Source organism: Python bivittatus, unplaced genomic scaffold (assembly GCF_059951505.1).
Source record: "Python bivittatus isolate LINGU-HERP-01145 unplaced genomic scaffold, Pbiv_v1 ctg000470_np1212, whole genome shotgun sequence".
NCBI classification, from domain to species: Eukaryota; Metazoa; Chordata; class Lepidosauria; order Squamata; family Pythonidae; genus Python; species Python bivittatus.
In genome coordinates this window covers 690,020-703,078 of record NW_028277065.1, presented here as the reverse complement: position 1 = coordinate 703,078, position 13,059 = coordinate 690,020, and the positions used below count along the sequence as shown (strand labels likewise).

General features: G+C 34.3%; 1 protein-coding gene across 1 annotated transcript; it reads right to left on the bottom strand.

Annotated features, from left to right (window-relative positions):
- Window positions 1–9,512: 9,512 nt before the first annotated feature.
- On the bottom strand, window positions 9,513–10,475 carry LOC103053567 (olfactory receptor 14I1-like). Its single transcript, XM_007442225.2, has one exon. The coding sequence runs from the start codon at window positions 10,473–10,475 to the stop codon at window positions 9,513–9,515; it is 963 nt and encodes a 320-aa protein (XP_007442287.2).
- Between the last annotated feature and the right edge of the window lie 2,584 nt (window positions 10,476–13,059).

The following is a 13,059-nucleotide window of genomic DNA, read 5'->3' as shown; positions in this document are numbered from 1 at the left end:
GGCACCTATATCTATTGATCTATCTTTGCTTTATTTTGCAATAGTCATTCTACTCCTGTTTACAGTTCTTTATATTTTGTGATTTTCTCCACTTCTGTCTCTTCTATTCTGCTGTCTCCAGGTATTGCAATGTCCATTATCCAGACTTTTTTTTGTTGTTGTTGGTCTTTATCAGCAGATGTTAAGTCTGGGGTGTATCATTATTATTAGAAGTAGCTTTGTATCTCTTGCTGGGAGTTTGTATTTGAATTGCCTCCTGCATAGACCAATGTTAAAATTTGTACATCTCATCCCATGCAATTCTTTTTCTGTCTGTCACATCAACAAGTATGTGTGTGTGTGTACACACACACACATATATACACATATACAAACAAGGTAAATATGTAGATTTATACTTTTGCTATAATATATAGCAAATGTAAGAGAAGGAAAAAATAAGGACACATGAAGAAAAAGATAGATGGATAAACAGGTTAAGAATATGAAGGATGAAAAAAGACAAAATGGAGATCATTTCTTACTTTCCTCATTAATTTTCTTCTAATCTGATTTTAGGTCATTGGGTGTTCATGATCATCTGTTTGTTGAACTTCTTTTATTCTTTCCTGAGATGTTACCAATGAAAATTCTCCAGCTATTCCTGAAGAAAACATGAAGACATATGTGGGTTTATAAGGTCATTCCAAGAAACAAGAGAGAAGTGGTGAGGCATCTCTTCAGTGAACTGAGCACAGCTATAAGGCTGTTGGGCTTTTGAAAGATTAAACTTTGTTAAGTTCCTGTTATCATCATGAACAAATACATACCCCAATCAGTCTGCAGATTTTTCTCTTTCTTTTCAAGAGGAGAAAGGAAATATTGTAGTTTGCTTTTGCTTAGGAGAGGGGTTAATCCAATCATGGATTCTGTTTCAGATAAAAATTCCCAAAATTCCACATATTGGAATTTCTAATTCTTTTGCACATCCATACAAATAGCTTGTTGTCCTGCTTCAGGTTTCATTCATGTACACTCACATATGGTTGCTATGGCATTGTATCTGTTTTGGCTTTAAAGGTTTTTTTCTGTATCATGATAGCTTTATCAAGTCTTCTTTAGCTTCACAGAAACTTGATCAGCTCCCAGGAGTCATGCACAGCTCATGAGAATGACCTCTAAGGCCCTCTTCCCCCTTCCCTTTGTTTTTTATTTCCCTAGTTAACATGATAAACTAATAAGCACTACAATCCATATAATTCAGGAGATTGTTATGCCTTTTTGAAGCTTGTATACTAGATTAAATTGGAGATTTTTCAGATGGTGTTGAATTGAAAGTTACATATCTTTATTACATTTACTTTTATTTTTCATATGCCACAGGAACTATTGTTTAATGGCATGTAAGTTTGGAAAAAGGAAAATGAAGATAATTCTTTAAACTTCTGTATATTCTGAAACTCAGCCATCTCTTTAGCAGAATAATTTTCCAGTATGACATAATGCATGTTGTTTTAAAAAATAATTCCAAGTTGGACAGGCTGAGGCTAAAGGTGTGCCTATATTTTCAAAACATAAGAGATGGCCAAGACATCACTTTGCTTTTTTAAAAAAACCTGTAAATGCCCTGGTATTCTAATAGCAGGACTCTAGAACCACTGAGCTGTTACTAATGAGACTTCTCCAGCTATTCCTGAAGAAAACATAAAGGTATATGTGGGTTTATAAGGTCATTCTAAGAAGCAAGAGAGAAGTGGTGAGGCCTCTCTTCAGTGCACCAAGCACAGCTATAAGGCTGCTGGGTTTTTAAAAGATTAATTAAACTTTGTTAAGTTCCTTTCTTCTTCTTCTTCTTCTTCTTCTTCTTCTTCTTCTTCTTCTTCTTCTTCTTCTTCTTCTTCTTCTTCTTCTTCTTCTTCTTCTTCTTCTTCTTCTTCTTCTTCTTCTTCTTCTTCATCATCATCATCATCATCATCATCATCAAATACATACCCCAGTCAGTCCTTTTCTTTTCCAGAGAAGAAAGGAAACATTGTAGTTTGCTTTTGCTTAGTAATCCAATCATGGATTCTGCTTCACATGAAAATTCCCAAAATTCCAAAATAGCTTGTTGTCCTGCTTCATGTTTCAATCACGCACACTCATGCACAGTTGCTATGGAGTTTAGCAATTTTAGTCCAAGGTTGAAGAGATAACAGCGAACAAAGGAATGTACACAAAACTGAGGCTTGCCTGATGAGTTTGCTTTTTAAACAGGAGTGCATAGAACAGTAGTCCAAAACCAAATCCAGGGTTTTGAGAGCCAGGTCAGAGTTGTCAGCCAGTACAGAGGTCAAAGGTTCAGGGTTTCAACCTGAATGGGATTTGCAGGTACATTATGCAAGAGCTGGAGGTCAGATGTTGTTTCCAGCAAAGGGAGCATGGGTCAGAGTTGCTTCTTAAATAAGGCTGCAGCCAGCTGTCACTACTCAGGAGATTTACTCCCTTGCTTGGCAAGAAGCCTCATAGACCTTTGCTGCTCTGCTCTCTTCTCTGTTCATCAGGTGCAGGGTCTGGGAGGCTGCTCAGGCAGTGCCTGCATTTGATCAGCCTCATGTTATTCCTGGGTTTGTCCAGCATAGACCAAAACCTATCTTCATATGGAATTTTGTTATATCTCTCTTTGCTGGAGTTGTTAGAAATGGATCAAAATATGGCAATGACATAGTTTACCTGTATTTTGAGATTTTAGTTTCACTTCAATATCTAGATGCACTAGTATTAATAGCCTCACTATTAAGGTAAATCCATCTAAGCAGATATTTATATTTCTTGCCCTCTATATCTAAGGCTCTTTCACCTAGTTCTGACTTGCCTTGATGATAGCTAAGAGCTAATAGAGGTTTTTGTGAGTATTGGCATTGGTTCAGCTTTTTCCAGTTTAGAACCTCTCCATTTAGGAATAAAAATATCTGCTCAACATAAAGAAAACAAACCACAAAGAAAAAAAAAATAATTTGAACCAATAATTTAAAATATTGTTCCATCTCACAGTTTCTATTCTGATTGCACCTTATTCTTAATGCAGAACCAATTTTTGGATATACTAGGCTAATTGGACTATAAATTATTGGAAACTATGGATTGTGGTATATATTCACTTATAATGTTTATTAGGAAAAGGAAAGTAAAATTGCAGGTGAAGAAAATATCTCTGGAGCTTTTCATATCATCTCTGCAGGTTCCCTGGCAGTTGAGCAAGTCTCCAGGATGCTAAAGAAGACCTGATAAAAGTTTCTTCTGACACAGAAAACCTTTTAATACTTTTATTGATTGCAAAGGATTACCACACACAAGGTCAGCATCCATAGGAGGGCTAAAGTCCTTCAAGAAACAGATGAAAATGAAAATCAGGTTAGACACATATTACTAAGGAAAGTAAGGAAATATTTTCTGATTTATCTCTCTATCATTCTCATTCCCATGTTCTAAACCTGCTTTTATTCATTTATCCTTCTAATATTTTCTTCATATATCCTTTTAGGTTTTTCCTGCTGCTTCTCTAACACTTGTTAAAGATCTCCATGTTGATGGGACAAGAACAAGGAGGGGGGTACCCCAGTTTGCATGGGATGAGATCTCCATGTTACGGGGCTTATGTATGCAAAAGACAAATAATTTCTGTTTGCTTGTTTTTGTCAACTGATTTCTTTTCCTTTTGCTTCCATAGACTTTTTTTTTACATTAAACTACAACCTCTCATTATTTTTTTACAACTCTGATTTACAAGTTCAAAGTATACAGCAAGTTAAATTAAGGGGAGCCAAGTTTCCAAGTTTAATCTCCTTTAGCCTCTTTTGTTTTGTCACTTTTTCAGTCTATTGTCTCCTTGTTCTGTGTCATCTTATTATTTATTTTTCTACCTTAGCAGCAATTTCAGCTTTTATGATATGTGATTGTTTGACATCCAAGAGAAGTAATTAAGTTTGAAGGAAAAGATAATGCTATTCTTGAACCTGTTTCAAGGTGTCTTTCTTTTTAAACCTTGTTAATATGGTAATTATCTCTCCTTCTAGGTTGATTCTAGACACTTGTTTCTGTTTTATTTGTGAAAGAAACAGTATCTTATGGTAAATTAATCTTTTCAACAAATAATCCAAAAGGGAAGCAATGTTATGTACCTGCAATGCATTTGTAAAAGAAAACCCCCGTGAGAAGGGAAAGAGGCAGAGAGAGAGGTAGCAACCCTGATTTCTCTAACATGGACATCATGGAATATATAGGGATTCCAATCTCCATATTCAATTCAGCAGCTAAAGATTAAAGTTATTGGCTTTGATATAAACACCTTTATGTTTCAGTTTTTCTCCCACTTAAACATTTCAAACTGGTAAGTCATCTGTTATGTTTTTTTCCTTTTTAATCCAAAAAGAATGGTGACTCACCAAGTGGAATTCTCTTGTCCTGCTGCTCAAAAAATCTCTCTTCAGCTGTAAATTAATTACATCCAAAAGTGTTTAAGAGAACAAGGCTTTTGTGTCCATATAGAATGCAAGACCTCAGTTCCTATGGTCTCTTCTCAAGGAGCAGCTGTTCAAGTGGGCAATTTCACGATCTCTCCTTATCCAGAAAGACTGTGGCAGCCAGAATTCACCTTTTGGCTGCCAATCTTTGCCTCAATGCCATCCCTGCTTCTTAAGAGATGTCTAGTCCACCATAGATCCTCATCCAGAAATTCAAGAAATTTCCAGAGAAGATAAGTATTTCTCAACAAATTAAGCTTTTACAATGACAATTATCTATGTTAACAGTAAGAGAAATGGAGATAAAAATGAACTATGTAGAGCAAAAAAGAGAGACGGGGGGAGAGAGAGAGAGAGAGAGAGAGAGAGTTTGCAAGCAAACCAGAGAAGTGGTTGGCATATAAATTATAAAAAGAAAAAGAAGAGAAAATGATATTGAAACTCGAAGAGTGAGATACTGTATTTACAGATAATGTGACTATGCAAAAAGCATGTCATCAATATTATTCCAACTTATATAAAGGACCAGACATTTCTCTGAAGAAAATAGATGAATACCTAAAGAAACAAAATTTATTGAAGATTATAGAGGAACAGAAACAGAGTATGAATGAACCTAAAATAGTAAGGAAAGTTTCTGAAGCTATAAAAAAGATCAAACCAGGAAAATTTCCAGGACCACATGAATCACCAGGTTCTTATTATAAATGTTTTGAGGATGAACTTTTACAATCTTTACAAAATACAATGACTTCTATCCTACAGAGAGGAAAGATGCCAGAGAGTTGGAAAGAGGCGAGTATAGCCCTAATACCTAAAGTGATAGAAGATTTGACTAACAAGAAACTTTAGGCTGATATCATTATTGAATAATGACTACAAGTTGTTTACAATGATTTTGGCTGATAGACTGAAAACAATTTTGCAAGAATTTATTCATGAGAATCAATGTAGGTTTTTAGCTAAAAGATAATTAAAGTATAATATTTGGAATATTTGGAGCAACATAATGAAAAATAAGCCACATTGATTTTCTTAGCTGCAGAGAAGGCCTTTGACAATTTGAACTGGGCTTTCTTGTTCAAGGTTTTAGAAGATATGAATTTTGGAGAGAACTTTATAAAACAGGTAAAGTCGATTCACACTTCACAGAAAGCACACATAATTGTTAATGGAGATCTAACAAAACCCTGTGAGATACAAAAAGGAACAAGACAAGGATGCCCACTGTCTCCTCTCTGGTTTATTTTGGTTCTTGAAATACTGAACAGAGATATAAGACAAGATGAGAGGATTGTGGGAGTAAAGATTAAAAATGAAATTTATAATTTAAGGGCTTTTGTAGATTATTTGGTGTTGGTTTTGGAAGATCCTTTAAAGGGAATTGAAACATTAATGGGCAAATTAAAAGAATTTGGTGCATTAGCAGGTTTCAAGATTAACAAACAGAAGATAAAGATGTTAACAAAAACATGAAAATAGAAGATCAGACTTGATGAATAAAATGGGTTTTAAGACTGAGAAGAAAGTAAAATATCTGGGTATAACTATGACAGATATGAACTGTATGCTATTTCAAAATAACTATGTTAAAGAAATGGAACAAAATTAAAAAAGACATGTTAAGATGGGAGAAACTACTGTCATTGCTGAGGAGAATTTCTGTGATTAAAAAGTAATGACTTGCCTAGAATGAAGTTTTTGTTTTCAGAAAATACCTATTTTGACAACTGATGTGCCATTTCAGCAGTGGCAAAAGGATATATCTAAGTTAGTGTGGCAGAGGAAAAAAAATTGAGTTAAATATAAAGTATTGTCGAAGGCTTTCACGGCCAGCATACGATGGCTGGTGTGGGTCTTCCGGGCTGTATGGCCGTGGTCTTGAAGTCTTGTTTCCTAACGTTTCGCCAGCACCTGTGACCGGCATCTTCAGAGTGCAGGAGCACAGACAGGAGCAGAGAACTGTGCCCAGAGAACTGCTCCTGTCTGTGCTCCTGTGCTCCTGCACTCTGAAGATGCCGGTCACAGGTGCTGGCGAAACGTTAGGAAACAAGACTTCAAGACCACGGCCATACAGCCCGGAAGACCCACACCAGCCATTAAATATAAAGTGTTACAAGATGCAAAGGAAAGAGGAGGATTGGGTCTACCTGATTTGAAATTGTATTTTGCAGTTTGCTATTTGCTTGGGATGAAAAAGTGGATGCTGCTGAGAAATAGAAGGCTTTTGGAGTTAGAAGGACATGACCTGAGATTTGGGTGGCATGGATATTTGTGGTACGATAAAGTCAAGGTTAATGTGGATTTTAAAAATCATTATGTTAGATGTGTCATATTGAGAATATAGAATAGATACAAACCCAGGTTGTGCCCGAAAACACCTTTGTGGCTTTCAGCACAAGAAGCATTTTAGAGATGAGAAATATAGACAAACACAAATGTTTAACTTATTGTAAGATAATGGAGGGGATGTATTGGATGCATTCAAGGGGAATATAAAATAAAATCAAGAGAACAACTGGTGGAAGAGGAATATAGTTGCCAGTGGTTTTCTTATTTACAGTTATTAGAAAGATTTAAAGTAGACAAAAGAGTTTATGGTATTAAACACTGTAAGACTGATTTTGAAATAGAATTGTGTACAAATGATGAACTTGTAATTGCTAAAATGAATAAACTTTTATTGAAATTTAAAACAGAAGAAGTGAAACAATGTATGATAAAGTGGGCTAAAAGGAAATAGTTATAATATAGAGATTGAACAGTGGGAAAATGTGTGGTTGAAAGGATTAAAATTTACATTGAGTTATAATCTTAACTTCTTATTAATTTGTCACCAGAGGAATTGTCTAGAAAGTATAAAGGCACTTCAAATTTATGTTGGAAACGTGAACAACAAGAAGGGACATTTTATCTTCCTTGGTGAACATGTAAAAAAGCTAGAACATTTTGATTCAAATACACACACTGATTCAGAGGATTTTAAAGATTAATAAACAATTGAGTCAAGAAGACTTTCTTTTGGGACTGATGGACAAATAATTGGCAACTTTGTTTTTGTATATGATAACTGTAGTGAGATTATTGTATGCATGATGATGGAAAAATGTGGCAATACCTACAATGGAGGAATGGTTGGTGAAAATGATGAAACTTGCTGAGATGGCCAAATTAACTTCTTTGATAATAGAAAAGGCAATATCTATGTTTATTGCCTGCATTTGCCACTAGAATGATAATCAGACAGATTTACAGCAATTGGTTACTTATAGCAATTTCAGGTTTAGTATAATCCTCCCCACAATAGAGCTGTAGGAGTTGTTATTTTAAAGAAAGGAAAATAATTCTAAATAGAATAACGTTCAGTTGGGGGAAAATGCCCACTTTAGTAAAGTACCAAAGAGATTGGATATATTTGAAAAAAAAGTATCTTTACTTGATATGAACAATGACAGCGATGACTCACCAAAGGAACTCAGGAGCCCTGAACAAAGCATGATTATGGATTATATCTTTGACTTGTTACATAGGAATGATAAAGAAAATTTTAGAATTATAGTTTATATGATTTGAACTTCTCTACAGTTTGAACTTGGGAATGCATGTGCAGATGAAAAATATAAAACTAACTAAATAAAGTGAGTTGTAGCTGAATATGCAGAAAAGTATTTGGAAGGAAAGGAGAAAGAAAAAAAGGGGTGAATTGGGGGGGAATGCCTTCTGCCTTGATGAATCCTGAAATATGGAGGTCATACTCCATTCAAACAGTTCTTTCTTGTTATCATATTAAAAATGGAAAGATATGGATTTCTCCAGCAAGCATAAAAGGAGGAGCAAGAGATGAGGACATACGAAGAAAAGGATAGATGGCTAAATAGATAAGTTTACAATATGAAAATGTGAAAGTGAAGCAAAATGAAGATGTTTCTAACTTTTATTTTTCTAATAAGTAGTTCTGAAACACTTTTTTCCAGTTCATTTTCATCCCAGCTTAAACATGAAGAAACAAAAATTAAATATACACTTCAGAAAGTAAAGTTACTTAGCTTCCCCCCCCCTTAAATAAAGAAGTGAGAAATATTTTTAGTCAAAGTATTTTTTATTGATAAAGAAAATTCCAGTATCATCTATATGATGTGGGAAAATGTGATTGCTTGAACAAAATATCTTCATTCAAAACAAGCTTCTTTAGCAGAAGTAAATTTAAACCGGGTCCAAATTTATCCCCATTGGTTCATTTGTACAAAGGACAAGCTGTCTTGGAAATAAGCAATAGATATGGACTAATGTTAGTGGGAGATTGGTAGAAGAAAATTATAGACTCTATATAGCTTTCTCTCCCCTACATAAAACAACCCCTGCACAAAAAAACACACACACATGAACACTTGATTTCAAAATATTTACTGCTAAACGATTCCTGATTCTTTTAAAGGTATTCTAAGATCAACAAATGTTTTTTCTCGAAATTATTTTTGGACTTCCACTTTACTTTCTCAAAGGAACATATTTCCTGAACTGGTACTAGCTAATGACCAGGATATAGATCTATAGTATATTGAAGGTGGAATCAGGAACATCTGAACAGCTCCACCCTCAAACCCTTGGTCTATTTCTGCCTCCTTCAGTTGGAATCAGACTGGACTCAAATCTGCCTTACATGTATCAAGGACAATCCCAGTTAGATGTAAGCAATGAATCTGGAACCCTGTTAATAACATGGCATGTGCAGGAATGAGAGACAGAGCTTGAGTTTGGAAGTAATGAACAGCCACCTAGATTCAAAGGTGAATATTTGACTTGGGTCACATATTCTCATGCCTGTAACCACTATTGGGAATCCTTTAAAGAATCTCTGGCTTTACCTGAGTCACATTTTTGCCCTATCCAACCACCATGCTAAACAAAAGAAATGTAAATTTACTTCAGAGTTTAAAAAGTTGAGAAACAGGACTCCATTCTCATAAAAAAAAGCTTTCTAATATAAGACAATAAGAGTATGAAACTGTGGGATAAAATTTCATATTAAATCTATTGTTCACTTTTGTCCGTCTCTGCAATTACATTTTCCATTAAAATGAATCTCCTCAGCCCAAGAATTCTTGCCAGAGCAACTTTGATATCCTTGTTTCTCATGCTATAAATTAATGGATTCAACATGGGTGGAATAATGGAATACATTATTGTAATAGTTAAATCAAGGTGTGATGGTTTGTCAGACTGAGGCCTCAGGTAAGCAAATGAGGAAGAAAACAAAAATATGGATAAAACTGTGAAGTGGGGAAAACAAGTGGAGAAGGCCTTTTTCTTTCCCTGAACAGAAGGGATTCTTGAAACAACAGAGAAGATCTGTACATATGTAATAATAATGAACACAAAACAACCAAATACTAAAGTCAAAGTAAATATTATATATCCAATTTCAATTACATATACATTTGAGCAAGCAAACTTAAGTAACTGTGGGATTTCACAGTAGAATTGATTGATCACATTAGAGCAGAAATGATTAGTAAAAGTTCCCATTGTGTTTAACACAGCATTGAAAAAGCTGGTAATCCACACGCTGCCAACCATTTTCGTGCAGATCCTACTGTTCATTATCATTTCATATTGCAAAGGATTGCAAATGGCCACATACCGATCATAGGCCATGACAGTAAGGATGCCGACATCAGAGCCCAGGAAAAAGACAAACAAGAGGACTTGAGCAACACACCCTGAATAGGAAATATACCTTCTATTCATGACCAAATTAACAACAGCTTTGGGAACGATGACTGAAACAGAACCAATATCTTGCAGGGCTAAATTCATCAAGAAGAAGTACATGGGGGTGTGAAGGTGGGAATCCAAAGCAACTGCAGAGATAATAAGAAAGTTCCCTGTTATTGTCATTAAATAGAGTACCAGGAATAAAGTTAAGTACATAATCTGTATTTCCCATATCTTTGAAAATTCCAACAGAAGAAATACAGTTGTGTCATTATCCATTTTTGTACAACCTAGGAGAAAAAAGGGAGTTGTTATAGTATTTTTTATTGATTTCAGTCAAGAGACATTTGAACAGAGAGTCATATACTTACAATAAAGATTACATTAAAATGTGAACCTTGAAAAATATATGCAAGAATTTTCAATAAAAACTTTACATCGTTACCCCTATATTATCTTGGCTTTCTTTGAAGTTTGGTTTTTTTATGTTTTGTACTGAACTTTAGCAGCAATGATCCAAATGGCAGCCTTTTCAAACTTGAACTGAGATATTTTTGTTGTTATTTTAATTGGAAACTTTACAGATTTCTTCATAAATGGAACAGAGTTATCCATTTGAAATAAATCTGGGGGAGATGGGCAGCATATAAATTTAACAAACAAACAAACAAATAAATATTCAGTGACAATTGGAATCTCTATATATTCTACTATATTGAAATTAATTAGGGTTGCTCCCCACCTCTTCTACCAGGGGTTTTATTTTTTAACAGCTACTCTGCAGGGATGTATAAGATGCTCCCCTCATTCCGATTCTTTGTTGAAAAGAACCATTTTCTATAAGATACAAATTTCTTCATAAATACAAAAATAAATACATTATATTATAAAACAATGAATTGCAAGAAAAAATGTAATTGTCAATATATTCCTCTAAAGAGTTATTCAGTCAAAAGTGACTCAGTTGAAAGTGAATTTAGCCGTACTCAGAAAAACCAGCTCTATTATTTTGAAAGGCCCCTATCTGTAATAGCTCTAGGAGTATGCTGTTTGTGTCCAGGCTGGGATTAGCCACATCAAATTCTTTTGGAAAATGCAAATAAGGAGAATTACTTTTGATTTCTCTCCCTTCGCTCTATCCCCCCCGCCCTGCATATATTTTAAAGTTTCTTAGAAGAAGGAAAAAGTACTTTGGTTTGATCTTGCTACCGATATTATAACCAGTTACATTTTTAAGAATTGTTAGGAATTATAATTAGTGTAACTGCACCTCACTAGAGAAGAGGAGTTAGCTATTTAAAGGATGGTCTTTCCATCACAATAGGTGGTCTGAGTTCATATATTTGGGGGGGTCTAATACTGCAATGGTAGAGTATCACCCTATTATTTGAGGGATTTTTAAAATAATAATAAATAGCCTCCACTAAAGCTTGGTAGAATTCTGATTCCTTTGTTTTCCTATCAAATCCCTCAAAGAAAGAATAAGAATATCCTCCAAATTACCTGCTCTTTTCAACCATCCTTGGTAAAACAGAATGGAAACTCTAATGATTGGCTTCAAATCTAAACCTCCTAGATCTGTGCTTTATATGAATAAAGCATTTCTGAAATCAGAAATTCAAATCGTTAAGTGAAATTGTTGAATTAATGAGAGACAAATCAAATCAAACCTTCCCAGTTGAATCTGGAAAGGTTTTGTTCTGAATTGATGCAGGTACTGAACCGACTGTGAATATTCAGAAAAGGATTTTGTTCATTAATTCTATTTGGCTTCTTGAATTAAATCATCAACCCAGTTTGAAAAGTACATTAGTTTCATGATTCAATCAATTTGTTTCAAATAATAATTCCAAACTATTACCATTGTGCTGTTATTTAAGGATACATTAAATAGAAACATGATAGTATATTTAAATTCATAGTCGTGGGATTATCCTGATTAAAATAAAGATACAGGAAGGTATAGTAAGATAAAGATGAAGGTATAGTACAGTAAGCCTTCTAACTGATGACAGTTTCATCCCAGTCTCTCACTGCACTGGTTGTCCCATCAACAAGGTAAATATATGGATTTCTTTAACAAGTGTCAGAGGAATGCAAAGAAAAAATGGAGAAGCAAATATGAAGAAAATGTATATGGATGAATTAAAAAAACAAACATGGGACATTCAGAACATGGGAATGAGAATGATAGAAAGATAAAACATTCAGAACATGGGAATGAGAATGATAGAAAGATAAAACAGAAAATATTTGTTTACTTTCTTGAGTAATCTCTATCTAACCTGATTTTATGTTGCTAGAAGTTCTTTTTTTTTTTTAGATGATCATTTTTGTCTGTTCCTTGAAGCACTGTTACTCCTCCTTTGGAGTGGCATTGAGTGTGATCTTGTCAAAAATCAATATTGGTTTAAAGAGTTTTCTGCATTGGAAGAAATGTTTATCAGTTCTTTCACATCTCAGAGACTTGCTCAGCTCCCAGAAGTCCTGCACAGGTGATCAGAAAAAACTCTAGAGACCATCTTTCCTTCACTTATATTCTCACTTTGCTTTTCTAATAAACATAGCATGGTAATAATTACTAACTTCTATACAATTTAAGAGACTATTGTGCCTCTCTGAGTTCAAAAGTGGAATCTTTGAGATGAGATGGTTGAGAGGGAAGCTAATCAATCTTTATTACATACTATGATATGGCTTAACTGTATGTATACTGTGAATTAAGACAATTCTTTAAAGATTTGCAGATTCAAAAAAAGGTCTTATATTGATTTCTTATGTGCATTTGATATACATTATACATATTTATCCGGACAATATAAAAATCTTACTGGAGAACTAATTAATTTTTTTGTAATAGAAT

Bases quoted from the DNA above. Each gene is read 5' to 3' on its own strand.
- LOC103053567 (XM_007442225.2), bottom strand. From the start codon at position 10,475: ATGGATAATGACACAACTGTATTTCTTCTGTTGGAATTTTCAAAGATA.